Source organism: Mesoplodon bidens (assembly GCF_964165515.1).
Source record: "Mesoplodon bidens genome assembly, contig: HAP1_SCAFFOLD_1250, whole genome shotgun sequence".
Classification (NCBI taxonomy): Eukaryota; Metazoa; Chordata; class Mammalia; order Artiodactyla; family Ziphiidae; genus Mesoplodon; species Mesoplodon bidens.
Window position 1 is genome coordinate 1 of NW_027671392.1, and position 21,092 is coordinate 21,092.

The 21,092-nt window shown below is 54.0% G+C and overlaps 4 protein-coding genes and 2 pseudogenes across 6 annotated transcripts; all 6 read left to right on the forward strand.

Moving 5' to 3' along the window:
- The first annotated feature begins 244 nt into the window (after window positions 1–244).
- LOC308611466 (acetylcholine receptor subunit beta-like) lies at window positions 245–3,204 on the forward strand. The gene is made up of 4 exons (XM_081260227.1): window positions 245–874; window positions 1,372–1,553; window positions 1,893–2,055; window positions 2,360–3,204. Exons 1-4 carry the CDS (start codon window positions 659–661, stop codon window positions 2,471–2,473), a joined length of 675 nt encoding a protein of 224 aa, XP_081116353.1. The 5' UTR covers window positions 245–658; the 3' UTR covers window positions 2,474–3,204.
- A 579-nt stretch (window positions 3,205–3,783) lies between these two features.
- LOC308611467 (uncharacterized protein SPEM2-like) lies at window positions 3,784–5,937 on the forward strand (annotated as a pseudogene). The gene is made up of 4 exons: window positions 3,784–3,924; window positions 4,087–4,144; window positions 4,277–5,546; window positions 5,847–5,937. The product of its transcript is annotated as an uncharacterized protein SPEM2-like (transcript).
- Window positions 5,938–6,070: 133 nt separating this feature from the next.
- LOC308611468 (uncharacterized protein) lies at window positions 6,071–8,898 on the forward strand (the record flags this gene model as incomplete). The annotated part of the gene is made up of 4 exons (XM_081260228.1): window positions 6,071–6,416; window positions 6,565–6,622; window positions 6,741–7,050; window positions 8,400–8,898. Coding segments are annotated over exons 1-4 (1,005 nt in total), but the record flags the coding sequence as incomplete, so codon positions are not given.
- A 2,467-nt stretch (window positions 8,899–11,365) lies between these two features.
- Window positions 11,366–14,325, forward strand: LOC308611463 (acetylcholine receptor subunit beta-like). The gene is made up of 4 exons (XM_081260224.1): window positions 11,366–11,995; window positions 12,493–12,674; window positions 13,014–13,176; window positions 13,481–14,325. The coding sequence occupies exons 1-4, from the start codon at window positions 11,780–11,782 to the stop codon at window positions 13,592–13,594; spliced, it is 675 nt and encodes a 224-aa protein (XP_081116350.1). The 5' UTR covers window positions 11,366–11,779; the 3' UTR covers window positions 13,595–14,325.
- Window positions 14,326–14,904: 579 nt separating this feature from the next.
- LOC308611460 (uncharacterized protein SPEM2-like) lies at window positions 14,905–17,058 on the forward strand (annotated as a pseudogene). The gene is made up of 4 exons: window positions 14,905–15,045; window positions 15,208–15,265; window positions 15,398–16,667; window positions 16,968–17,058. The product of its transcript is annotated as an uncharacterized protein SPEM2-like (transcript).
- On the forward strand, window positions 16,673–20,635 carry LOC308611462 (uncharacterized protein). Its single transcript, XM_081260223.1, has 4 exons — window positions 16,673–17,537; window positions 17,686–17,743; window positions 17,862–18,171; window positions 19,521–20,635. Exons 1-4 carry the CDS (start codon window positions 17,400–17,402, stop codon window positions 20,548–20,550), a joined length of 1,536 nt encoding a protein of 511 aa, XP_081116349.1. The 5' UTR covers window positions 16,673–17,399; the 3' UTR covers window positions 20,551–20,635.
- Window positions 20,636–21,092: the final 457 nt, after the last annotated feature.

The following is a 21,092-nucleotide window of genomic DNA, read 5'->3' on the forward strand; positions in this document are numbered from 1 at the left end:
CACGACCAGATGTATGCAAACTTGCCTCCCCCATTCTGGGCTGTGTTTGGGGCTCTTGGTTGATCTGATTTACATTTTAACGGGATCAATGTGGCTGCTCTGTTGAGAACAGTCAGCAGGGGGGACAAAGGATGAAGCAAAGAGGAGGCCTTTGTAATAACTCAGATCTGAGGTAATGGTGGCTTGTACCAGGATGGTAGTGGTAGATGGGATAAGTCATCAGTTTCAGGATATATGTTGAAGGTAGAGCCAATAGGGTTTGGTATGGATTGGATATGGGATGAGAGAGAGGAGAGCTGAGAATGACTCCAAGGGATTTGGCCTGAGCCACAGGAAAGATCGAGTTGTCATTTATGACCTGAGGAAGACTGTGTGGGGAGTCGGTGGTGAGGGAATTAAGTTTTGGACATGTTAAGGTCGAGGTGTCTATTGGACACCCAAATGGAGAGGTTAAGTAGGCAGGTGGATACAAGTGTGGAATTTAGGGGAATCAGTCCAGGTTGGAGGTATAAATGTAGGAGTTATTTGCATGCAGTTGGCCCTTCCAAAAGCCTGTCCTTGAGTGGGCTGGAAACACGGTCACTGATTATGCCAGGGAGATTGCTTTCTGGCAAAGCCTAATCCTTCCGCCTTCCCCTCTGTCCCCCAAGTAGAGCAGATGGGGCTCTCGATCTTTGCCCTGCTGACCCTTACTGTGTTCCTGCTGCTGCTGGCAGACAAAGTGCCTGAGACCTCCCTGTCTGTCCCCGTCATTATCAAATACCTCATGTTTACCATGGTCCTCGTCACCTTCTCAGTCATCCTTAACATCGTAGTCCTCAACCTGCACCATCGCTCACCCCACACCCACCAAATGCCCCTTTGGGTCCGTCAGGTAAGAAGATCTCCTCTCCAACCTGTGTTAACTCTCAATCCTAGTATTTGGCTTTTTGTCCAGGTATCGCTCCTCACTCCCACCAACTTTCAACCTTCCCTTTCACAGACCTGAGGGAGAACTACAACTCCTGGTAGAGTGTCAAAGTGCCAAGGTCTTTGGGTGTTGAAATGTTGCCCAATTAATTTTATCCTCCCATCATTAACATTGCGTAGATCCCAGACTCTCTTCATCAATACTTCTCTCCTTCGTGGGTCCCAAGGAAGCATTCTCAGGGTTAGGTACTATCAGGGTGGAAGCCCTCAGAACTTTTCTTTCCAGTCAGGATGCCTCCTAACCCCCTTAAGGACTCTTGGGCTGTGTAGTTGCATTTCATCTGTGGGATGCATGCACGCATGCGCAGGAATGGGCACGTGCCGTGGGGGTGGTTGGCGGCTTCCCTTCTGGTCTGAAAGCATAAGAGCCCCCTCCAAGACGGCTCTTCTTCTACTCAGCAGATCTTTATCCACAAACTCCCTCCGTATCTGGGTCTGAAGAGACCCAAACCTGAGAGAGACCAGATACCGGAGCCACCTCCTATACCTCTCAGGGATTCTCCAGGAAGTGGCTGGGGTCGGGGAACAGATGAATATTTCATCCGCAAGCCACCACATGATTTTCTCTTCCCCAAACCCAACAGGTAGTATCTACTCCCCACGGCCCACGTAGAAGGGAGAGGGAGAACTACAGTTCCCAGAAGACTGTGCGGAGGCAGGCGTCCTAAGCTCTCAGAGGATGTTGTGGTCGAGCATCATGGGAGTTGTAGTACCCCTTCTGTTGCCCACTTTGCGGGGAGGTGGGAACTAAAGCGTAAGGGAATAGGAGGAATTGCGGAAGGCTAGAGAGGTCGCCGCTGCTGAAGAGAACCTGAAGGGCTCTCTCACGTTTTGAAACCTGGATGGGCGTTGGAGGAGGGAGCTGGGGCGGGGCCTAGAGCACCCACGCAGGCCGTCTTTGTGCCCCGGTCGTGGCCAAACAGACTCGCCTCTTCCACGTTCCAGCCTGAACTGTCTGCCCCGGACCTGCGGCCATTTATCGATGGTCCAAGCCGGGCTGTGTGCCTGCCTCCCGACCTACGGGAGGTCGTTTCTTCAATCAGCTACACCGCTCAACAGCTGCGGGAACAGGAGGACCACGAAGCTGTGACTCCAAAGAGGGTGGGTTAAGGCAAGGCCTGGGTGGCCTTGGCTCCACCGGCAAACTTAGGCTCCGCCCCCAGAACTCGATTATTTTTCTGATTGGAAGTTTGCCTCACTTGGTCCCGCCCCCTGGCTTCCCACTTGTTCTTTACTCACATCCGTCGCCTGCAGTTTCGCTCTCTGCTATTCTGCGGGCCCGCCCTTGTCTCAAAGCTGTGGTATGAGGACCTGGGTGCGGTACAGGGCCTTGAGGCCGCCTTCCCTGGTTGTCTGGAGCCCAGGAACAGTTTAATCTTCCTACCCCCAGTTGAAGGAGGACTGGCAGTTTGTGGCCATGGTGGTGGACCGCCTCTTCCTGTGGACCCTCGTCATCTTTCTGGATGCCACGTACCACTTGCCCCCTCCCGACCCCTTTCCTTGAGGACGAGAGGGCCGAGACCGAGGACCTCGGCCACTTGAGTTGAGAGTTTGATAGTACTCTCAAGTCCTATCCCTTTCTGCATCTTAACTCCTTCACTAGGAGTCCAATCCTCTCCTCATTTCGTTTCTAGGGAGGAAGCCCAAGTGGGACTGGGCAGCTGGGGGCCTTGGGCCCACCTGACATGCACTATCTGCTTATTTACTCTTTTGCTTCTTGAAGAAGCCCCATTGGATATTCACATCTAGGTTGGCAATGAATGGAACAAAGAACAAGAACTAGATTGTAAGCCTTCTGAGGGCAGGAACTATGGCTGTTCACTGTAATATCCCCAGCACCGAGCACAGATCCTAACCTATACAGCCGGTACCTCTGATTGAATGAAGAGGGAAATTATGTTTTCTGTAAGGAAATACACTAAGTAATAGTGCTTATGTGGGCATGTTGGGACTAGTGGTCGTTTTTTCTTTGTTTTGACCTTTCTGTACTTTATTGTATTTTGTAATATGTATTATCTTTAGGATAAGAAAAGGTTCTTTCTAAAAGGATGCATTTGTAATGAGGATAAAAAAGCACACTGTAAAAACCTCAAGTTCCAGCTTTGATGCTCAAACTTTGGACAAGCTACTAAACTGCTCTGTGCCTCAGTTTCTCCATCTGTAAAATGAAGCGAATAATAGTATCTGCCCCCTAGTCTGAGGATCATATGAGAAGATGAGAACAAAAGCATTATACAGTATACGTCAGAGGTTACAACCTGGTGTGTTTTGTGTGGCCCATGTTGTTGGCCAGCAGAGTTTAAAATTTGAATTGGTTTGCTACTTTTAAAATGTGGATATTTCACAGAGCAATTTGGATTTCTGGCTTCCCTTGAAACTTTTTAAGAACTGCAGGCTAGTTCTAAGAAGCCCAACAGGCTACGTAAGTGGTCCTAATGTCTTGAACAATGAAATGGAGGAAATCCTATATGCATGATCCAGTCACTATGAAGACTGTCTCTCATCTGTAGCAACCCTGCTTGCAAATCAAGTTAAGCAAGGCCCCATGGAGACAGAAGGACAGACTGAACTCTGGGGACTAGGCTCCATGTAGTGGGAGCCGAGGGCAGAGACGGCCACCTAAAGGACCAGCTGAGTGGATGAAAGATTGGACAACTCCGCATTGTGACTCCCTGCAATGTGCCTCATTATGACCATGGTCCCTCACCTGTTGGGGGGTGTCCCCAGGTCCTGGCATGAGTGCAGTGTGGGTCAGGGCCGGTGGGGTTGGGGGGGTGGGGCGTCCCACGGCTCAGGCGGCCCTAGGACCCGCCCACCATGGAACAGCAGCTCTGGTATGACAACCTGGGGTGCTGCCATCAATACCAAGAAAGTACCCAGAATGCGGAGGACTTCCTACTCCTGTTGCTGGGCATTGTCATTCTTGTCAGCATTGGGATCAGCATGGCAACTATGGTCAGCGATGGTTGGGGATCACCAGTAGGGGTGAAGATGGCTGAGGGTGGGAACCAGCTGCAGCCTGCACCTCCGTCTGCAGGAACGGTCTTGGCTGGGAGTGGTGGTGAGGGTAGAGAGCCTGGCCTTCATTTTCACCCACCCCACCCCACCCCACCCCAGATATGGCATGGGCTCCAGAATGCCTTAGACAAGACCATGTATTGTATTATTCAGAAAAGTAACTACAGAAGACAGCTAGGAGGCACCCCGCCTCGCCATTCCCAGGGCCCTAGAAACCCAGGCTCCCAGGTTCCCAACCCTGAAATCTTCTGACAGTTGCCCTGCCCTCACGGACTCTCGACTCCCACAGATGAAATCTCACAGGCTTGTGAAAGTTCCTCCAAACATCCTCCAGCCAAGGCCCAAGACATCCACATGCACTGCACCCTGGACCCTGTGGAAGTGAGAATGGCCCGGTCCACTTGCTACTCCTCGTCCTCCTACCACCATCTCCGCAACCGTAGCCGCAGCTGCAGCCGCCACCCCTGAAGCCACCAGGGGAGGCCCAAGAATTTAGAAAATTCCCCTCCAGCTGCTCAGGCTTCCGTAGGCCGCATCGCCTCCACGGGATGTCACAGCTGCCTCCGATGCCCTCCTTTAGCTGGGAGGACCCGGACTCCTACCTGGAGGAGGAGGACCAGCTTTCCTTCCCACAACCCAAGTACCCGTGGGGGTGCTGGGGAGGGCTCTACCGGCAGATGGGTCTGCCCTCCAACGTGGGCCTCTGGGGTCGACAGGGTGGGATCCTGGCCATCCAGCCACCAGCCTGTCTCTACCTGTCGCCCGAGCTGCACCGCATGCCCAAGCGTGTGGAGGCCAAGTCTGAGCTAGGGCTGCAGTCCTTCGGGGCCCCTTGCTCGCCATCCCGCATCTGGGGCAATGTGGATGCTGACCAGTGGACCTCGTCTCCACCACTTACCCGACGGCTGCCCCCTAACAGCTCGTGGGTCCCTGGGGGGCACAGAACTTACCCCTCAGGGGGCCATCTCCCGTATGACTCCTGGGATCAGCGGCGGCGTGGTCTGGAGGGCTCTGAGCCTCCATCAGCTCTGGTGCCTCAGGGCTACCGGCCCGAAGCCTGGCAGCGCAACTCCCCACCGGCCCACGGGCGGAGCCTCCACAGCTGTGCTCACAGCCAGCCCAACCACAGCCCGCGCCACTCCACGGGACACTTGAACTACTCCCGGGATCCCCACGAGGTGCGGCGCTGGGCGGCCGAATGGGCAGAGATGCTGCCTGTGCGGCACCCTCTGGCCGCCTCCGCCTCCCTCACGGTGCTGGCCGAGGCCTCTACCAGCGGGCCTCGGATTCCAGCTCAGCGCTGCTCCTCCGCCCCTCCCAGACTCTGCCCGACGTCCAGGCTACCGAACACCCTCCACCCCCGCCCACCTTCATGCCACTCAGCCGGAACCCAGGGGGAAATGCCAACTACCAGGTGTATGACAGCCTGGAGTTGAAGCGGCAAGTGCGGGAAGCCAAGCGCGGGCCAACTCGCTGCTACCTTCCACCTCGGCCTCGAGGCCCTCTCTGCACGGAAGCCAGGCTGGGAAAATGAACTGGCCAGCAGCTAATGGGGGCGGGTGGGGAGCGGCAGGGCATGGAGAGAGGAATAAAGAGCGCCATGGTCCAGAAAACATTGGCGGTCTGTGGCTTGGAAGCGCCACTCCTTCTGCCAGCTTGGGTCCCTGCCTTTGGCTTCCTGCAATAAGAAGCCAGTGTCCCCTTCTGGGCCTGAGGGTCCCCTTGGTTTAGTGGCCACAGTCCTGCCAGCAGGCCCCTCCTGGTCCGATACCATGCACTAAGTAGATCTGCAGCTGCAGTCTCCACACCACTGGTCTCTGGGCACCTCCTCTGTGTCTCAGCTGTCCCTGTCCCCAAAGAGCCTCAAACAAAAAGCTGCTTCCAAACTGGGAGGTTCCACATCTGGGCAGGTCCAGCTCCACAGCCAGTGAAGGGCATGAAGAAGGCTGAGGCTCTGGACTCCAGCCAGGCCTTCCGCAGGGCTCTGAGGCCAAGGTCTTTCTAGTCTCAGGAGGGGCCAAGAGATGGAATGTGACATTTGAACAAGTGAGTCAGTGGGCGGTGAGTGAATGTTTGACACCTCGAGGGGAGGTGTGCCGGCCTCCGGGCCCTGTTTGGCTGTCCAGGCTCAGCTTACCTCACCCGGGGAACCATGGAATGCCACGCCTGGCCCTCCTTTTCGTCCCCCTCCCTCACTGTGACGCCACCACCTGCCCCATTATGACCCAGTCTGTCTCCCAGTATACATATATGGAGGCCAGCGGACCCAGGCAGTCCTGGGACCCCCGGCCATGGCTGAGCAAACCCATTACCTAGCCGAGGCGTGCTCTGGCACCACACCCAGGAAATGCCAAGACCTAGGAGACTCAATTCTTCTGATCCTGGTCAGCATCATCTTGCTCAATGTGTGGATCAACGTGGTGACTCTGGTGAGGGCAGGATCTGGGCAGTGTGGTTGGGGGAGCCCTGGGGTCTTGAAGGGGCTGAGATGGGATGGCTGCTGCAGTGTGGCCGGACAAGGGTTGGATTTCAGGGCTCACCCTGATCCCGAACTCCACGCTCCCTTGCTTCCCTCAGCTCTGGATGCATCTGAAGAGATTCTTGCGGGCAGGTTTCAACCGTATTTTCCCCAAAGGTAAGTGGGCGCCAGTGTGGCCTCAGGGGATGTGGGCCTGTCCCCTTTCTTCTATCCCTGCCTTGATTCTCAGCCCCTCAGGAACCCAGGCCCTGTCCCATCTCGCCTTTCCCTGCAGACAAGCAAGCCAGCTGTGGAGGCAGCCATCGCATGTGCTGCTCCGTGGATCCCAAGAACCTGTGTTCAAGAGTTTCTCCCCGCTTCCACCATCGCCCGAGCTTCCTGCACAGGCACCCAAACCACCTTGAATCCTGGATACCAGAAACAGATGATGAGACGGCTTCTAAGTGCTGCTGGATGCCGCCGCAGTGTGGACGGGCTCGGGCTTCCACGGAGGCTCCACGGGGACTGTGGAAGGAGGGGGTAGTGGGAGCTGGGGAGGCCCCTCCGTTCACAGCCTTAAAGTCCAAAGCCACCTTTAACTCCAGGTGAGAGACATCTTCCAAGCTCCGCAGGATAAGCAAGGTGGACGTGGTTCCACTCTGCCTGCCCCAAGAGAGCAAGACTAAGACCCCAGACTATGACTCAGCCCAGGCCCCAGCCCGGGCCCAGACCTGCCCCCCAGTTCAGCTCCCTGCACATTCTCCTGCCAAGGCCCAGACCTTCTCCTACAAGCACCCCTCTGTGCACGCCCCACCTCAGGCCCAGACTTGCTCCACACTCCACCTCCCTGAGCACACTACCCCCCAGGCCCAGACCCCCTCACCAGCCCTCACCCCTGAGCACAGCCCTGCCCAGGTCCATGGCCCGGAGCATACCTCAGCCCATACCCCAGCCCAGGCCCAAGCCCAGGCCCCCTCACATGCCTCAGCCCAATTCCTGGGCCACACTTCTCTCTGCACCCTGACCCATGCTCATCTGACCTATACCCATGCCAACACTCTGGTCCCTCCCCCAACTTCTGCCCCTGCTACTACTCCTGCCCTAGCCCCTACACCAGCCCCTGTCCCGATCTCTGCCACAACCTCTGTCCCAGCACTGGTCATGGCCCTGACGACCCCTCCAGTCCCTTCCACCACCCGTACCCCCATCCTAGATTCTATTCTCTCTACCTTGTCTACCTTCGACCAAGGCCTCTCCTCTGGCCATGTGGTCTACTATGCCCGCAGCATAAAGCAGAACTTATTCCATGTGTGTCCCCCTCAGAACTCTGGGTACTCCAGAAATGACTTGGGTACCCTCTCCAGGCCCCAAGAGGGGCATGGTCTGGTGAGCTCTGGTACAGCTGAGCAAACACTGAAGCAATGTAGTGGGGACAGTGCCAAGCCCTCCACAGGGTCCATACTGGGTTACGTGGAGTTGGGGACTATGGAATGGAAGATCCCAAATGATGCCAAAGACAAATTTGTACAGTCCAAGACCTTCACTCACTGTAGCTCCCACCCTTGCCAGTCTGAGAAGAGAAACACGGATCCCCAGACTCCAGTCTACCCCAAATTCCTGGTGTACTCCAAGGATGCTGCACCTTTTCAACCTTGCTTCCATTCTCCGACCAGTGCCCAGAGCTCACCATGCACCATGCCTCCACCATGCACTCTTTCTCTGCCTCTTGTTTTCCCAGATCCTTTGTCCTTCATCAACACAGCAACCACCAGAAGCCCTCCGCCTTAATACAAACCCCCACCTTTCCCCCAACCTCCAAGTCTCCTCAGTCTGTCCTCTCTCCCCAGGGCCCCATCCCTCCCCAGTTATCCACTACTTCCCAAACCCCAAACCAGCCCCAACCCCCAGAACTTCATGAGAGTCTAGGTCTCAACCAATGCTCTGTCCTCCAAAGGACCCCAGGCCTTACCGGAGACACAGGCCTCCCCAAGAACCCAGGCCTTGCTCAAGATCCAGGCCTCCACGAACTTCGAGGCCTTACCAAAGACCCTTACCTCTGCAAGAATCCAAGCCTTTCCCAAGACTCTGACCTTCAGAAGAATCCAGTCATTACCCAAGATTCTTGGCCACAGAAGAGTCCATGCCATGCCCAAGACTCTGCAGTCAACAAGAGCTCAGTCCTTTGCCAGGAGTCTGATCTCCATAAGAGCCCAGGTCCTGTGCAAACCGCTCGCCTCCATAAGGGCTCAAGCCTTACCCGAGACTCCGGAGACTACAAGAATCCAGGCCTGACCCAAGCTTCTGGAGTCTGCAGGAGCCAAGGCCTTACTCAAGATTCTGACCTCCATAAGAATCCTGGCCTTACCCAAGATGCTGGAATTTACAGGAGCTCAGAACATACCCATGACCCTAACTTCCACGAGGACTCAGGAATTAATCGAGATCCTGGTCCCCATAAGGGTCCAGCCCTTACTCAAGACTCTGGCTTATCCAAGAGACGAGGCCTCCATAACAACTCAGGCCTTATCCCAAACCCTGGCCTCCACAAGAACCCTCTAGGAACTGACTCTGTCCAAGTTTTGGGCCCACGTCAGACCCAAAAGTCATTTATATCTGAGACAGTTCCTCGAAAGGAGGATGCAGGGCAGCACATACCATGGACTTCTGTCCCACCCAGTCACAACTCCTGCTCTGCCAAGGCTCAGGGGGCCTACAATGACCTGCTAACCTCCTCGCAGCGAACAGGCAGCCAAGCCTGGGTGTACCACCCGATACCATCCCCCCAGCCTGCCAGAACTATCGCCAGATGTCTACGCCTCCCAAAACCAGCAGGCACCCGGCTAGGGCATGTGGTCTTTGATGCCCGCCAGAGACAGCAGACAGGGTCAAGTGCGAAGCTCTGTCTCCCAGGCGCCTTCATAGGGCCACATCCAGCTGCCGGAGTCCAGCTCCAGCGAGTCAAGGGATACCCGAGGGATAGATAGCGTCGGCGAAGGAAATAAATCTATTACACTTCTTAAAGTATCAGCATTGCATGTTTCTCTCTCTTCTTTATTGTTTACAATCACAGGTTTATATATTGTAGTTGATTACATTACCAGGTATGTGACCAAACAATCTTAGCACAATCAAACCTCAAAATGTTCTATAAAGATTTTTTTTTAAAAAATATATCCCCTAGTTTCTAGATGTCCTATTAAAATATTTCCCAAGTTCCCATTAATCACAGGTTATTTCTTAGTAACCAAGCCAAGCAGTTATATGATTATTTTAGTTGTAAAAGTTGAAGCTACTTGTTCCTATTTCTCTTCTTGCATGGGCAACCTTTTACAATGGTTCCACGAAAATATTTACAATGTACCCTGCATGCCCTTTCTCGTTGTTTCCTTCAACTGAGACAGTGCTTTCTCCCTATCCTAGCAACTAATTCTGCTCTAGGCATTTGCTTTTCTAGAATTAATCTTCCTTTATAATAGAACCATAAATTTCCTATGTGATCAGGAACTCCAGCCCATGGCCATAACTCCATACTAGAGGGTGTTTTTCATAAAAAAAATATCCCTTTAGTTCCAGGCTCTTAATTCTTTACCCATTTCCCTGGGTCTTTAGTGGGTACTTCCCATTCTGTGGTAGTTTCAGGAGGGGGAGTCCTAGAGGAATTTTTCTTTCACGTGGAGCAACATCCCCCCAAAATTGCCCCTATATTTAAACTTATTATCATAAAACATAACAACAGAGCTGTAGTCCACCTTCCTGGCACGGCGCTGCCTTGCAGTTTCGCCTTCCGTTGCTTCATGACTTTGTCATGGTGCAATGGCTCCAGGATGGCTTCCAACATCCAACAACTCACCAGAGACCATCAAGGAGTGGGGATATCAGTGTGTGATGAGAAACTTAGAAAAAGAGGGGACAGATAAGCATGAGGAATAAAGAGACAAGAGAAGTGTTCTGTGGACTTTTGAGGACATCCAACCCAGCCCCATCCCACAGGGCCTGATGAGGACCTAAACTATCCCTGCTTTCCCTCCATCGCTGTCTAGCTAAATCCGTTATCCCCAAGGCCCTAGAGCTGCACTGTCAATTACAGTAGCCACTAGCCAAAGGCCTATTAGAATGTAAATTACTTAAAGTTAAGGAAAATTAATTCTATTAAAAATTAAGTTAAAAAGTTAAAAATTCTCTTCCTCAGGGAACAGAATTTCCCTGACATCCAATTCTGTTCCCTGGCAGTCCAGTTGTTGGGACTTGGCGCTTTCACTGATGTGGCGGTGGTTCAATCCCTGGTCGGGGAATTCAGACCCCGCAAGCTTCATGGCTTGGCCAGAAAAAAAAAAGAAATTCTCTTCCTCAGTGCCATGATCTTCTAAGTGCTCAGTAGCCACATGGAGCTAGTGGCTACTGCATTGGACGGCACAGATTTAGAACATTTCCATCATCATGAAAAATGCTATTGGAGAGCAGTGCTTTAGAGTTTAGAGCAATTTTCCTTTCCCTGTCACCCACGCCCAGCATCTTAAAGCTCCCCCAGAGCGCAGAGAACTTAATTCTTTTTAGGGTGGCTCAGAAGCCACCCTCTGGGGAGGAGGTAAGATGTAGGGATGGACACCCAATGCCTGATTTCCCCAGACTGTGAGAAAGAGCCCAGGCTTCAGTTTTCCTCATCTGGTCTCTTGGGTCACGACCAGATGTATGCAAACTTGCCTCCCCCATTCTGGGCTGTGTTTGGGGCTCTTGGTTGATCTGATTTACATTTTAACGGGATCAATGTGGCTGCTCTGTTGAGAACAGTCAGCAGGGGGGACAAAGGATGAAGCAAAGAGGAGGCCTTTGTAATAACTCAGATCTGAGGTAATGGTGGCTTGTACCAGGATGGTAGTGGTAGATGGGATAAGTCATCAGTTTCAGGATATATGTTGAAGGTAGAGCCAATAGGGTTTGGTATGGATTGGATATGGGATGAGAGAGAGGAGAGCTGAGAATGACTCCAAGGGATTTGGCCTGAGCCACAGGAAAGATCGAGTTGTCATTTATGACCTGAGGAAGACTGTGTGGGGAGTCGGTGGTGAGGGAATTAAGTTTTGGACATGTTAAGGTCGAGGTGTCTATTGGACACCCAAATGGAGAGGTTAAGTAGGCAGGTGGATACAAGTGTGGAATTTAGGGGAATCAGTCCAGGTTGGAGGTATAAATGTAGGAGTTATTTGCATGCAGTTGGCCCTTCCAAAAGCCTGTCCTTGAGTGGGCTGGAAACACGGTCACTGATTATGCCAGGGAGATTGCTTTCTGGCAAAGCCTAATCCTTCCGCCTTCCCCTCTGTCCCCCAAGTAGAGCAGATGGGGCTCTCGATCTTTGCCCTGCTGACCCTTACTGTGTTCCTGCTGCTGCTGGCAGACAAAGTGCCTGAGACCTCCCTGTCTGTCCCCGTCATTATCAAATACCTCATGTTTACCATGGTCCTCGTCACCTTCTCAGTCATCCTTAACATCGTAGTCCTCAACCTGCACCATCGCTCACCCCACACCCACCAAATGCCCCTTTGGGTCCGTCAGGTAAGAAGATCTCCTCTCCAACCTGTGTTAACTCTCAATCCTAGTATTTGGCTTTTTGTCCAGGTATCGCTCCTCACTCCCACCAACTTTCAACCTTCCCTTTCACAGACCTGAGGGAGAACTACAACTCCTGGTAGAGTGTCAAAGTGCCAAGGTCTTTGGGTGTTGAAATGTTGCCCAATTAATTTTATCCTCCCATCATTAACATTGCGTAGATCCCAGACTCTCTTCATCAATACTTCTCTCCTTCGTGGGTCCCAAGGAAGCATTCTCAGGGTTAGGTACTATCAGGGTGGAAGCCCTCAGAACTTTTCTTTCCAGTCAGGATGCCTCCTAACCCCCTTAAGGACTCTTGGGCTGTGTAGTTGCATTTCATCTGTGGGATGCATGCACGCATGCGCAGGAATGGGCACGTGCCGTGGGGGTGGTTGGCGGCTTCCCTTCTGGTCTGAAAGCATAAGAGCCCCCTCCAAGACGGCTCTTCTTCTACTCAGCAGATCTTTATCCACAAACTCCCTCCGTATCTGGGTCTGAAGAGACCCAAACCTGAGAGAGACCAGATACCGGAGCCACCTCCTATACCTCTCAGGGATTCTCCAGGAAGTGGCTGGGGTCGGGGAACAGATGAATATTTCATCCGCAAGCCACCACATGATTTTCTCTTCCCCAAACCCAACAGGTAGTATCTACTCCCCACGGCCCACGTAGAAGGGAGAGGGAGAACTACAGTTCCCAGAAGACTGTGCGGAGGCAGGCGTCCTAAGCTCTCAGAGGATGTTGTGGTCGAGCATCATGGGAGTTGTAGTACCCCTTCTGTTGCCCACTTTGCGGGGAGGTGGGAACTAAAGCGTAAGGGAATAGGAGGAATTGCGGAAGGCTAGAGAGGTCGCCGCTGCTGAAGAGAACCTGAAGGGCTCTCTCACGTTTTGAAACCTGGATGGGCGTTGGAGGAGGGAGCTGGGGCGGGGCCTAGAGCACCCACGCAGGCCGTCTTTGTGCCCCGGTCGTGGCCAAACAGACTCGCCTCTTCCACGTTCCAGCCTGAACTGTCTGCCCCGGACCTGCGGCCATTTATCGATGGTCCAAGCCGGGCTGTGTGCCTGCCTCCCGACCTACGGGAGGTCGTTTCTTCAATCAGCTACACCGCTCAACAGCTGCGGGAACAGGAGGACCACGAAGCTGTGACTCCAAAGAGGGTGGGTTAAGGCAAGGCCTGGGTGGCCTTGGCTCCACCGGCAAACTTAGGCTCCGCCCCCAGAACTCGATTATTTTTCTGATTGGAAGTTTGCCTCACTTGGTCCCGCCCCCTGGCTTCCCACTTGTTCTTTACTCACATCCGTCGCCTGCAGTTTCGCTCTCTGCTATTCTGCGGGCCCGCCCTTGTCTCAAAGCTGTGGTATGAGGACCTGGGTGCGGTACAGGGCCTTGAGGCCGCCTTCCCTGGTTGTCTGGAGCCCAGGAACAGTTTAATCTTCCTACCCCCAGTTGAAGGAGGACTGGCAGTTTGTGGCCATGGTGGTGGACCGCCTCTTCCTGTGGACCCTCGTCATCTTTCTGGATGCCACGTACCACTTGCCCCCTCCCGACCCCTTTCCTTGAGGACGAGAGGGCCGAGACCGAGGACCTCGGCCACTTGAGTTGAGAGTTTGATAGTACTCTCAAGTCCTATCCCTTTCTGCATCTTAACTCCTTCACTAGGAGTCCAATCCTCTCCTCATTTCGTTTCTAGGGAGGAAGCCCAAGTGGGACTGGGCAGCTGGGGGCCTTGGGCCCACCTGACATGCACTATCTGCTTATTTACTCTTTTGCTTCTTGAAGAAGCCCCATTGGATATTCACATCTAGGTTGGCAATGAATGGAACAAAGAACAAGAACTAGATTGTAAGCCTTCTGAGGGCAGGAACTATGGCTGTTCACTGTAATATCCCCAGCACCGAGCACAGATCCTAACCTATACAGCCGGTACCTCTGATTGAATGAAGAGGGAAATTATGTTTTCTGTAAGGAAATACACTAAGTAATAGTGCTTATGTGGGCATGTTGGGACTAGTGGTCGTTTTTTCTTTGTTTTGACCTTTCTGTACTTTATTGTATTTTGTAATATGTATTATCTTTAGGATAAGAAAAGGTTCTTTCTAAAAGGATGCATTTGTAATGAGGATAAAAAAGCACACTGTAAAAACCTCAAGTTCCAGCTTTGATGCTCAAACTTTGGACAAGCTACTAAACTGCTCTGTGCCTCAGTTTCTCCATCTGTAAAATGAAGCGAATAATAGTATCTGCCCCCTAGTCTGAGGATCATATGAGAAGATGAGAACAAAAGCATTATACAGTATACGTCAGAGGTTACAACCTGGTGTGTTTTGTGTGGCCCATGTTGTTGGCCAGCAGAGTTTAAAATTTGAATTGGTTTGCTACTTTTAAAATGTGGATATTTCACAGAGCAATTTGGATTTCTGGCTTCCCTTGAAACTTTTTAAGAACTGCAGGCTAGTTCTAAGAAGCCCAACAGGCTACGTAAGTGGTCCTAATGTCTTGAACAATGAAATGGAGGAAATCCTATATGCATGATCCAGTCACTATGAAGACTGTCTCTCATCTGTAGCAACCCTGCTTGCAAATCAAGTTAAGCAAGGCCCCATGGAGACAGAAGGACAGACTGAACTCTGGGGACTAGGCTCCATGTAGTGGGAGCCGAGGGCAGAGACGGCCACCTAAAGGACCAGCTGAGTGGATGAAAGATTGGACAACTCCGCATTGTGACTCCCTGCAATGTGCCTCATTATGACCATGGTCCCTCACCTGTTGGGGGGTGTCCCCAGGTCCTGGCATGAGTGCAGTGTGGGTCAGGGCCGGTGGGGTTGGGGGGGTGGGGCGTCCCACGGCTCAGGCGGCCCTAGGACCCGCCCACCATGGAACAGCAGCTCTGGTATGACAACCTGGGGTGCTGCCATCAATACCAAGAAAGTACCCAGAATGCGGAGGACTTCCAACTCCTGTTGCTGGGCATTGTCATTCTTGTCAGCATTGGGATCAGCATGGCAACTATGGTCAGCGATGGTTGGGGATCACCAGTAGGGGTGAAGATGGCTGAGGGTGGGAACCAGCTGCAGCCTGCACCTCCGTCTGCAGGAACGGTCTTGGCTGGGAGTGGTGGTGAGGGTAGAGAGCCTGGCCTTCATTTTCACCCACCCCACCCCACCCCACCCCAGATATGGCATGGGCTCCAGAATGCCTTAGACAAGACCATGTATTGTATTATTCAGAAAAGTAACTACAGAAGACAGCTAGGAGGCACCCCGCCTCGCCATTCCCAGGGCCCTAGAAACCCAGGCTCCCAGGTTCCCAACCCTGAAATCTTCTGACAGTTGCCCTGCCCTCACGGACTCTCGACTCCCACAGATGAAATCTCACAGGCTTGTGAAAGTTCCTCCAAACATCCTCCAGCCAAGGCCCAAGACATCCACATGCACTGCACCCTGGACCCTGTGGAAGTGAGAATGGCCCGGTCCACTTGCTTCTCCTCGTCCTCCTACCACCATCTCCGCAACCGTAGCCGCAGCTGCAGCCACCACCCCTGAAGCCACCAGGGGAGGCCCAAGAATTTAGAAAATTCCCCTCCAGCTGCTCAGGCTTCCGTAGGCCGCATCGCCTCCACGGGATGTCACAGCTGCCTCCGATGCCCTCCTTTAGCTGGGAGGACCCGGACTCCTACCTGGAGGAGGAGGACCAGCTTTCCTTCCCACAACCCAAGTACCCGTGGGGGTGCTGGGGAGGGCTCTACCGGCAGATGGGTCTGCCCTCCAACGTGGGCCTCTGGGGTCGACAGGGTGGGATCCTGGCCATCCAGCCACCAGCCTGTCTCTACCTGTCGCCCGAGCTGCACCGCATGCCCAAGCGTGTGGAGGCCAAGTCTGAGCTAGGGCTGCAGTCCTTCGGGGCCCCTTGCTCGCCATCCCGCATCTGGGGCAATGTGGATGCTGACCAGTGGACCTCGTCTCCACCACTTACCCGACGGCTGCCCCCTAACAGCTCGTGGGTCCCTGGGGGGCACAGAACTTACCCCTCAGGGGGCCATCTCCCGTATGACTCCTGGGATCAGCGGCGGCGTGGTCTGGAGGGCTCTGAGCCTCCATCAGCTCTGGTGCCTCAGGGCTACCGGCCCGAAGCCTGGCAGCGCAACTCCCCACCGGCCCACGGGCGGAGCCTCCACAGCTGTGCTCACAGCCAGCCCAACCACAGCCCGCGCCACTCCACGGGACACTTGAACTACTCCCGGGATCCCCACGAGGTGCGGCGCTGGGCGGCCGAATGGGCAGAGATGCTGCCTGTGCGGCACCCTCTGGCCGCCTCCGCCTCCCTCACGGTGCTGGCCGAGGCCTCTACCAGCGGGCCTCGGATTCCAGCTCAGCGCTGCTCCTCCGCCCCTCCCAGACTCTGCCCGACGTCCAGGCTACCGAACACCCTCCACCCCCGCCCACCTTCATGCCACTCAGCCGGAACCCAGGGGGAAATGCCAACTACCAGGTGTATGACAGCCTGGAGTTGAAGCGGCAAGTGCGGGAAGCCAAGCGCGGGCCAACTCGCTGCTACCTTCCACCTCGGCCTCGAGGCCCTCTCTGCACGGAAGCCAGGCTGGGAAAATGAACTGGCCAGCAGCTAATGGGGGCGGGTGGGGAGCGGCAGGGCATGGAGAGAGGAATAAAGAGCGCCATGGTCCAGAAAACATTGGCGGTCTGTGGCTTGGAAGCGCCACTCCTTCTGCCAGCTTGGGTCCCTGCCTTTGGCTTCCTGCAATAAGAAGCCAGTGTCCCCTTCTGGGCCTGAGGGTCCCCTTGGTTTAGTGGCCACAGTCCTGCCAGCAGGCCCCTCCTGGTCCGATACCATGCACTAAGTAGATCTGCAGCTGCAGTCTCCACACCACTGGTCTCTGGGCACCTCCTCTGTGTCTCAGCTGTCCCTGTCCCCAAAGAGCCTCAAACAAGAAGCTGCTTCCAAACTGGGAGGTTCCACATCTGGGCAGGTCCAGCTCCACAGCCAGTGAAGGGCATGAAGAAGGCTGAGGCTCTGGACTCCAGCCAGGCCTTCCGCAGGGCTCTGAGGCCAAGGTCTTTCTAGTCTCAGGAGGGGCCAAGAGATGGAATGTGACATTTGAACAAGTGAGTCAGTGGGCGGTGAGCGAATGTTTGACACCTCGAGGGGAGGTGTGCCGGCCTCCGGGCCCTGTTTGGCTGTCCAGGCTCAGCTTACCTCACCCGGGGAACCATGGAATGCCACGCCTGGCCCTCCTTTTCGTCCCCCTCCCTCACTGTGACGCCACCACCTGCCCCATTATGACCCAGTCTGTCTCCCAGTATACATATATGGAGGCCAGCGGACCCAGGCAGTCCTGGGACCCCCGGCCATGGCTGAGCAAACCCATTACCTAGCCGAGGCGTGCTCTGGCACCACACCCAGGAAATGCCAAGACCTAGGAGACTCAATTCTTCTGATCCTGGTCAGCATCATCTTGCTCAATGTGTGGATCAACGTGGTGACTCTGGTGAGGGCAGGATCTGGGCAGTGTGGTTGGGGGAGCCCTGGGGTCTTGAAGGGGCTGAGATGGGATGGCTGCTGCAGTGTGGCCGGACAAGGGTTGGATTTCAGGGCTCACCCTGATCCCGAACTCCACGCTCCCTTGCTTCCCTCAGCTCTGGATGCATCTGAAGAGATTCTTGCGGGCAGGTTTCAACCGTATTTTCCCCAAAGGTAAGTGGGCGCCAGTGTGGCCTCAGGGGATGTGGGCCTGTCCCCTTTCTTCTATCCCTGCCTTGATTCTCAGCCCCTCAGGAACCCAGGCCCTGTCCCATCTCGCCTTTCCCTGCAGACAAGCAAGCCAGCTGTGGAGGCAGCCATCGCATGTGCTGCTCCGTGGATCCCAAGAACCTGTGTTCAAGAGTTTCTCCCCGCTTCCACCATCGCCCGAGCTTCCTGCACAGGCACCCAAACCACCTTGAATCCTGGATACCAGAAACAGATGATGAGACGGCTTCTAAGTGCTGCTGGATGCCGCCGCAGTGTGGACGGGCTCGGGCTTCCACGGAGGCTCCACGGGGACTGTGGAAGGAGGGGGTAGTGGGAGCTGGGGAGGCCCCTCCGTTCACAGCCTTAAAGTCCAAAGCCACCTTTAACTCCAGGTGAGAGACATCTTCCAAGCTCCGCAGGATAAGCAAGGTGGACGTGGTTCCACTCTGCCTGCCCCAAGAGAGCAAGACTAAGACCCCAGACTATGACTCAGCCCAGGCCCCAGCCCGGGCCCAGACCTGCCCCCCAGTTCAGCTCCCTGCACATTCTCCTGCCAAGGCCCAGACCTTCTCCTACAAGCACCCCTCTGTGCACGCCCCACCTCAGGCCCAGACTTGCTCCACACTCCACCTCCCTGAGCACACTACCCCCCAGGCCCAGACCCCCTCACCAGCCCTCACCCCTGAGCACAGCCCTGCCCAGGTCCATGGCCCGGAGCATACCTCAGCCCATACCCCAGCCCAGGCCCAAGCCCAGGCCCCCTCACATGCCTCAGCCCAATTCCTGGGCCACACTTCTCTCTGCACCCTGACCCATGCTCATCTGACCTATACCCATGCCAACACTCTGGTCCCTCCCCCAACTTCTGCCCCTGCTACTACTCCTGCCCTAGCCCCTACACCAGCCCCTGTCCCGATCTCTGCCACAACCTCTGTCCCAGCACTGGTCATGGCCCTGACGACCCCTCCAGTCCCTTCCACCACCCGTACCCCCATCCTAGATTCTATTCTCTCTACCTTGTCTACCTTCGACCAAGGCCTCTCCTCTGGCCATGTGGTCTACTATGCCCGCAGCATAAAGCAGAACTTATTCCATGTGTGTCCCCCTCAGAACTCTGGGTACTCCAGAAATGACTTGGGTACCCTCTCCAGGCCCCAAGAGGGGCATGGTCTGGTGAGCTCTGGTACAGCTGAGCAAACACTGAAGCAATGTAGTGGGGACAGTGCCAAGCCCTCCACAGGGTCCATACTGGGTTACGTGGAGTTGGGGACTATGGAATGGAAGATCCCAAATGATGCCAAAGACAAATTTGTACAGTCCAAGACCTTCACTCACTGTAGCTCCCACCCTTGCCAGTCTGAGAAGAGAAACACGGATCCCCAGACTCCAGTCTACCCCAAATTCCTGGTGTACTCCAAGGATGCTGCACCTTCTCAACCTTGCTTCCATTCTCCGACCAGTGCCCAGAGCTCACCATGCACCATGCCTCCACCATGCACTCTTTCTCTGCCTCTTGTTTTCCCAGATCCTTTGTCCTTCATCAACACAGCAACCACCAGAAGCCCTCCGCCTTAATACAAACCCCCACCTTTCCCCCAACCTCCAAGTCTCCTCAGTCTGTCCTCTCTCCCCAGGGCCCCATCCCTCCCCAGTTATCCACTACTTCCCAAACCCCAAACCAGCCCCAACCCCCAGAACTTCATGAGAGTCTAGGTCTCAACCAATGCTCTGTCCTCCAAAGGACCCCAGGCCTTACCGGAGACACAGGCCTCCCCAAGAACCCAGGCCTTGCTCAAGATCCAGGCCTCCACGAACTTCGAGGCCTTACCAAAGACCCTTACCTCTGCAAGAATCCAAGCCTTTCCCAAGACTCTGACCTTCAGAAGAATCCAGTCATTACCCAAGATTCTTGGCCACAGAAGAGTCCATGCCATGCCCAAGACTCTGCAGTCAACAAGAGCTCAGTCCTTTGCCAGGAGTCTGATCTCCATAAGAGCCCAGGTCCTGTGCAAACCGCTCGCCTCCATAAGGGCTCAAGCCTTACCCGAGACTCCGGAGACTACAAGAATCCAGGCCTGACCCAAGCTTCTGGAGTCTGCAGGAGCCAAGGCCTTACTCAAGATTCTGACCTCCATAAGAATCCTGGCCTTACCCAAGATGCTGGAATTTACAGGAGCTCAGAACATACCCATGACCCTAACTTCCACGAGGACTCAGGAATTAATCGAGATCCTGGCCCCCATAAGGGTCCAGCCCTTACTCAAGACTCTGGCTTATCCAAGAGACGAGGCCTCCATAACAACTCAGGCCTTATCCCAAACCCTGGCCTCCACAAGAACCCTCTAGGAACTGACTCTGTCCAAGTTTTGGGCCCACGTCAGACCCAAAAGTCATTTATATCTGAGACAGTTCCTCGAAAGGAGGATGCAGGGCAGCACATACCATGGACTTCTGTCCCACCCAGTCACAACTCCTGCTCTGCCAAGGCTCAGGGGGCCTACAATGACCTGCTAACCTCCTCGCAGCGAACAGGCAGCCAAGCCTGGGTGTACCACCCGATACCATCCCCCCAGCCTGCCAGAACTATCGCCAGATGTCTACGCCTCCCAAAACCAGCAGGCACCCGGCTAGGGCATGTGGTCTTTGATGCCCGCCAGAGACAGCAGACAGGGTCAAGTGCGAAGCTCTGTCTCCCAGGCGCCTTCATAGGGCCACATCCAGCTGCCGGAGTCCAGCTCCAGCGAGTCAAGGGATACCCGAGGGATAGATAGCGTCGGCGAAGGAAATAAATCTATTACACTTCTTAAAGTATCAGCATTGCATGTTTCTCTCTCTTCTTTATTGTTTACAATCACAGGTTTATATATTGTAGTTGATTACATTACCAGGTATGTGACCAAACAATCTTAGCACAATCAAACCTCAAAATGTTCTATAAAGATTTTTTTTAAAAAAATATATCCCCTAGTTTCTAGATGTCCTATTAAAATATTTCCCAAGTTCCCATTAATCACAGGTTATTTCTTAGTAACCAAGCCAAGCAGTTATATGATTATTTTAGTTGTAAAAGTTGAAGCTACTTGTTCCTATTTCTCTTCTTGCATGGGCAACCTTTTACAATGGTTCCACGAAAATATTTACAATGTACCCTGCATGCCCTTTCTCGTTGTTTCCTTCAACTGAGACAGTGCTTTCTCCCTATCCTAGCAACTAATTCTGCTCTAGGCATTTGCTTTTCTAGAATTAATCTTCCTTTATAATAGAACCATAAATTTCCTATGTGATCAGGAACTCCAGCCCATGGCCATAACTC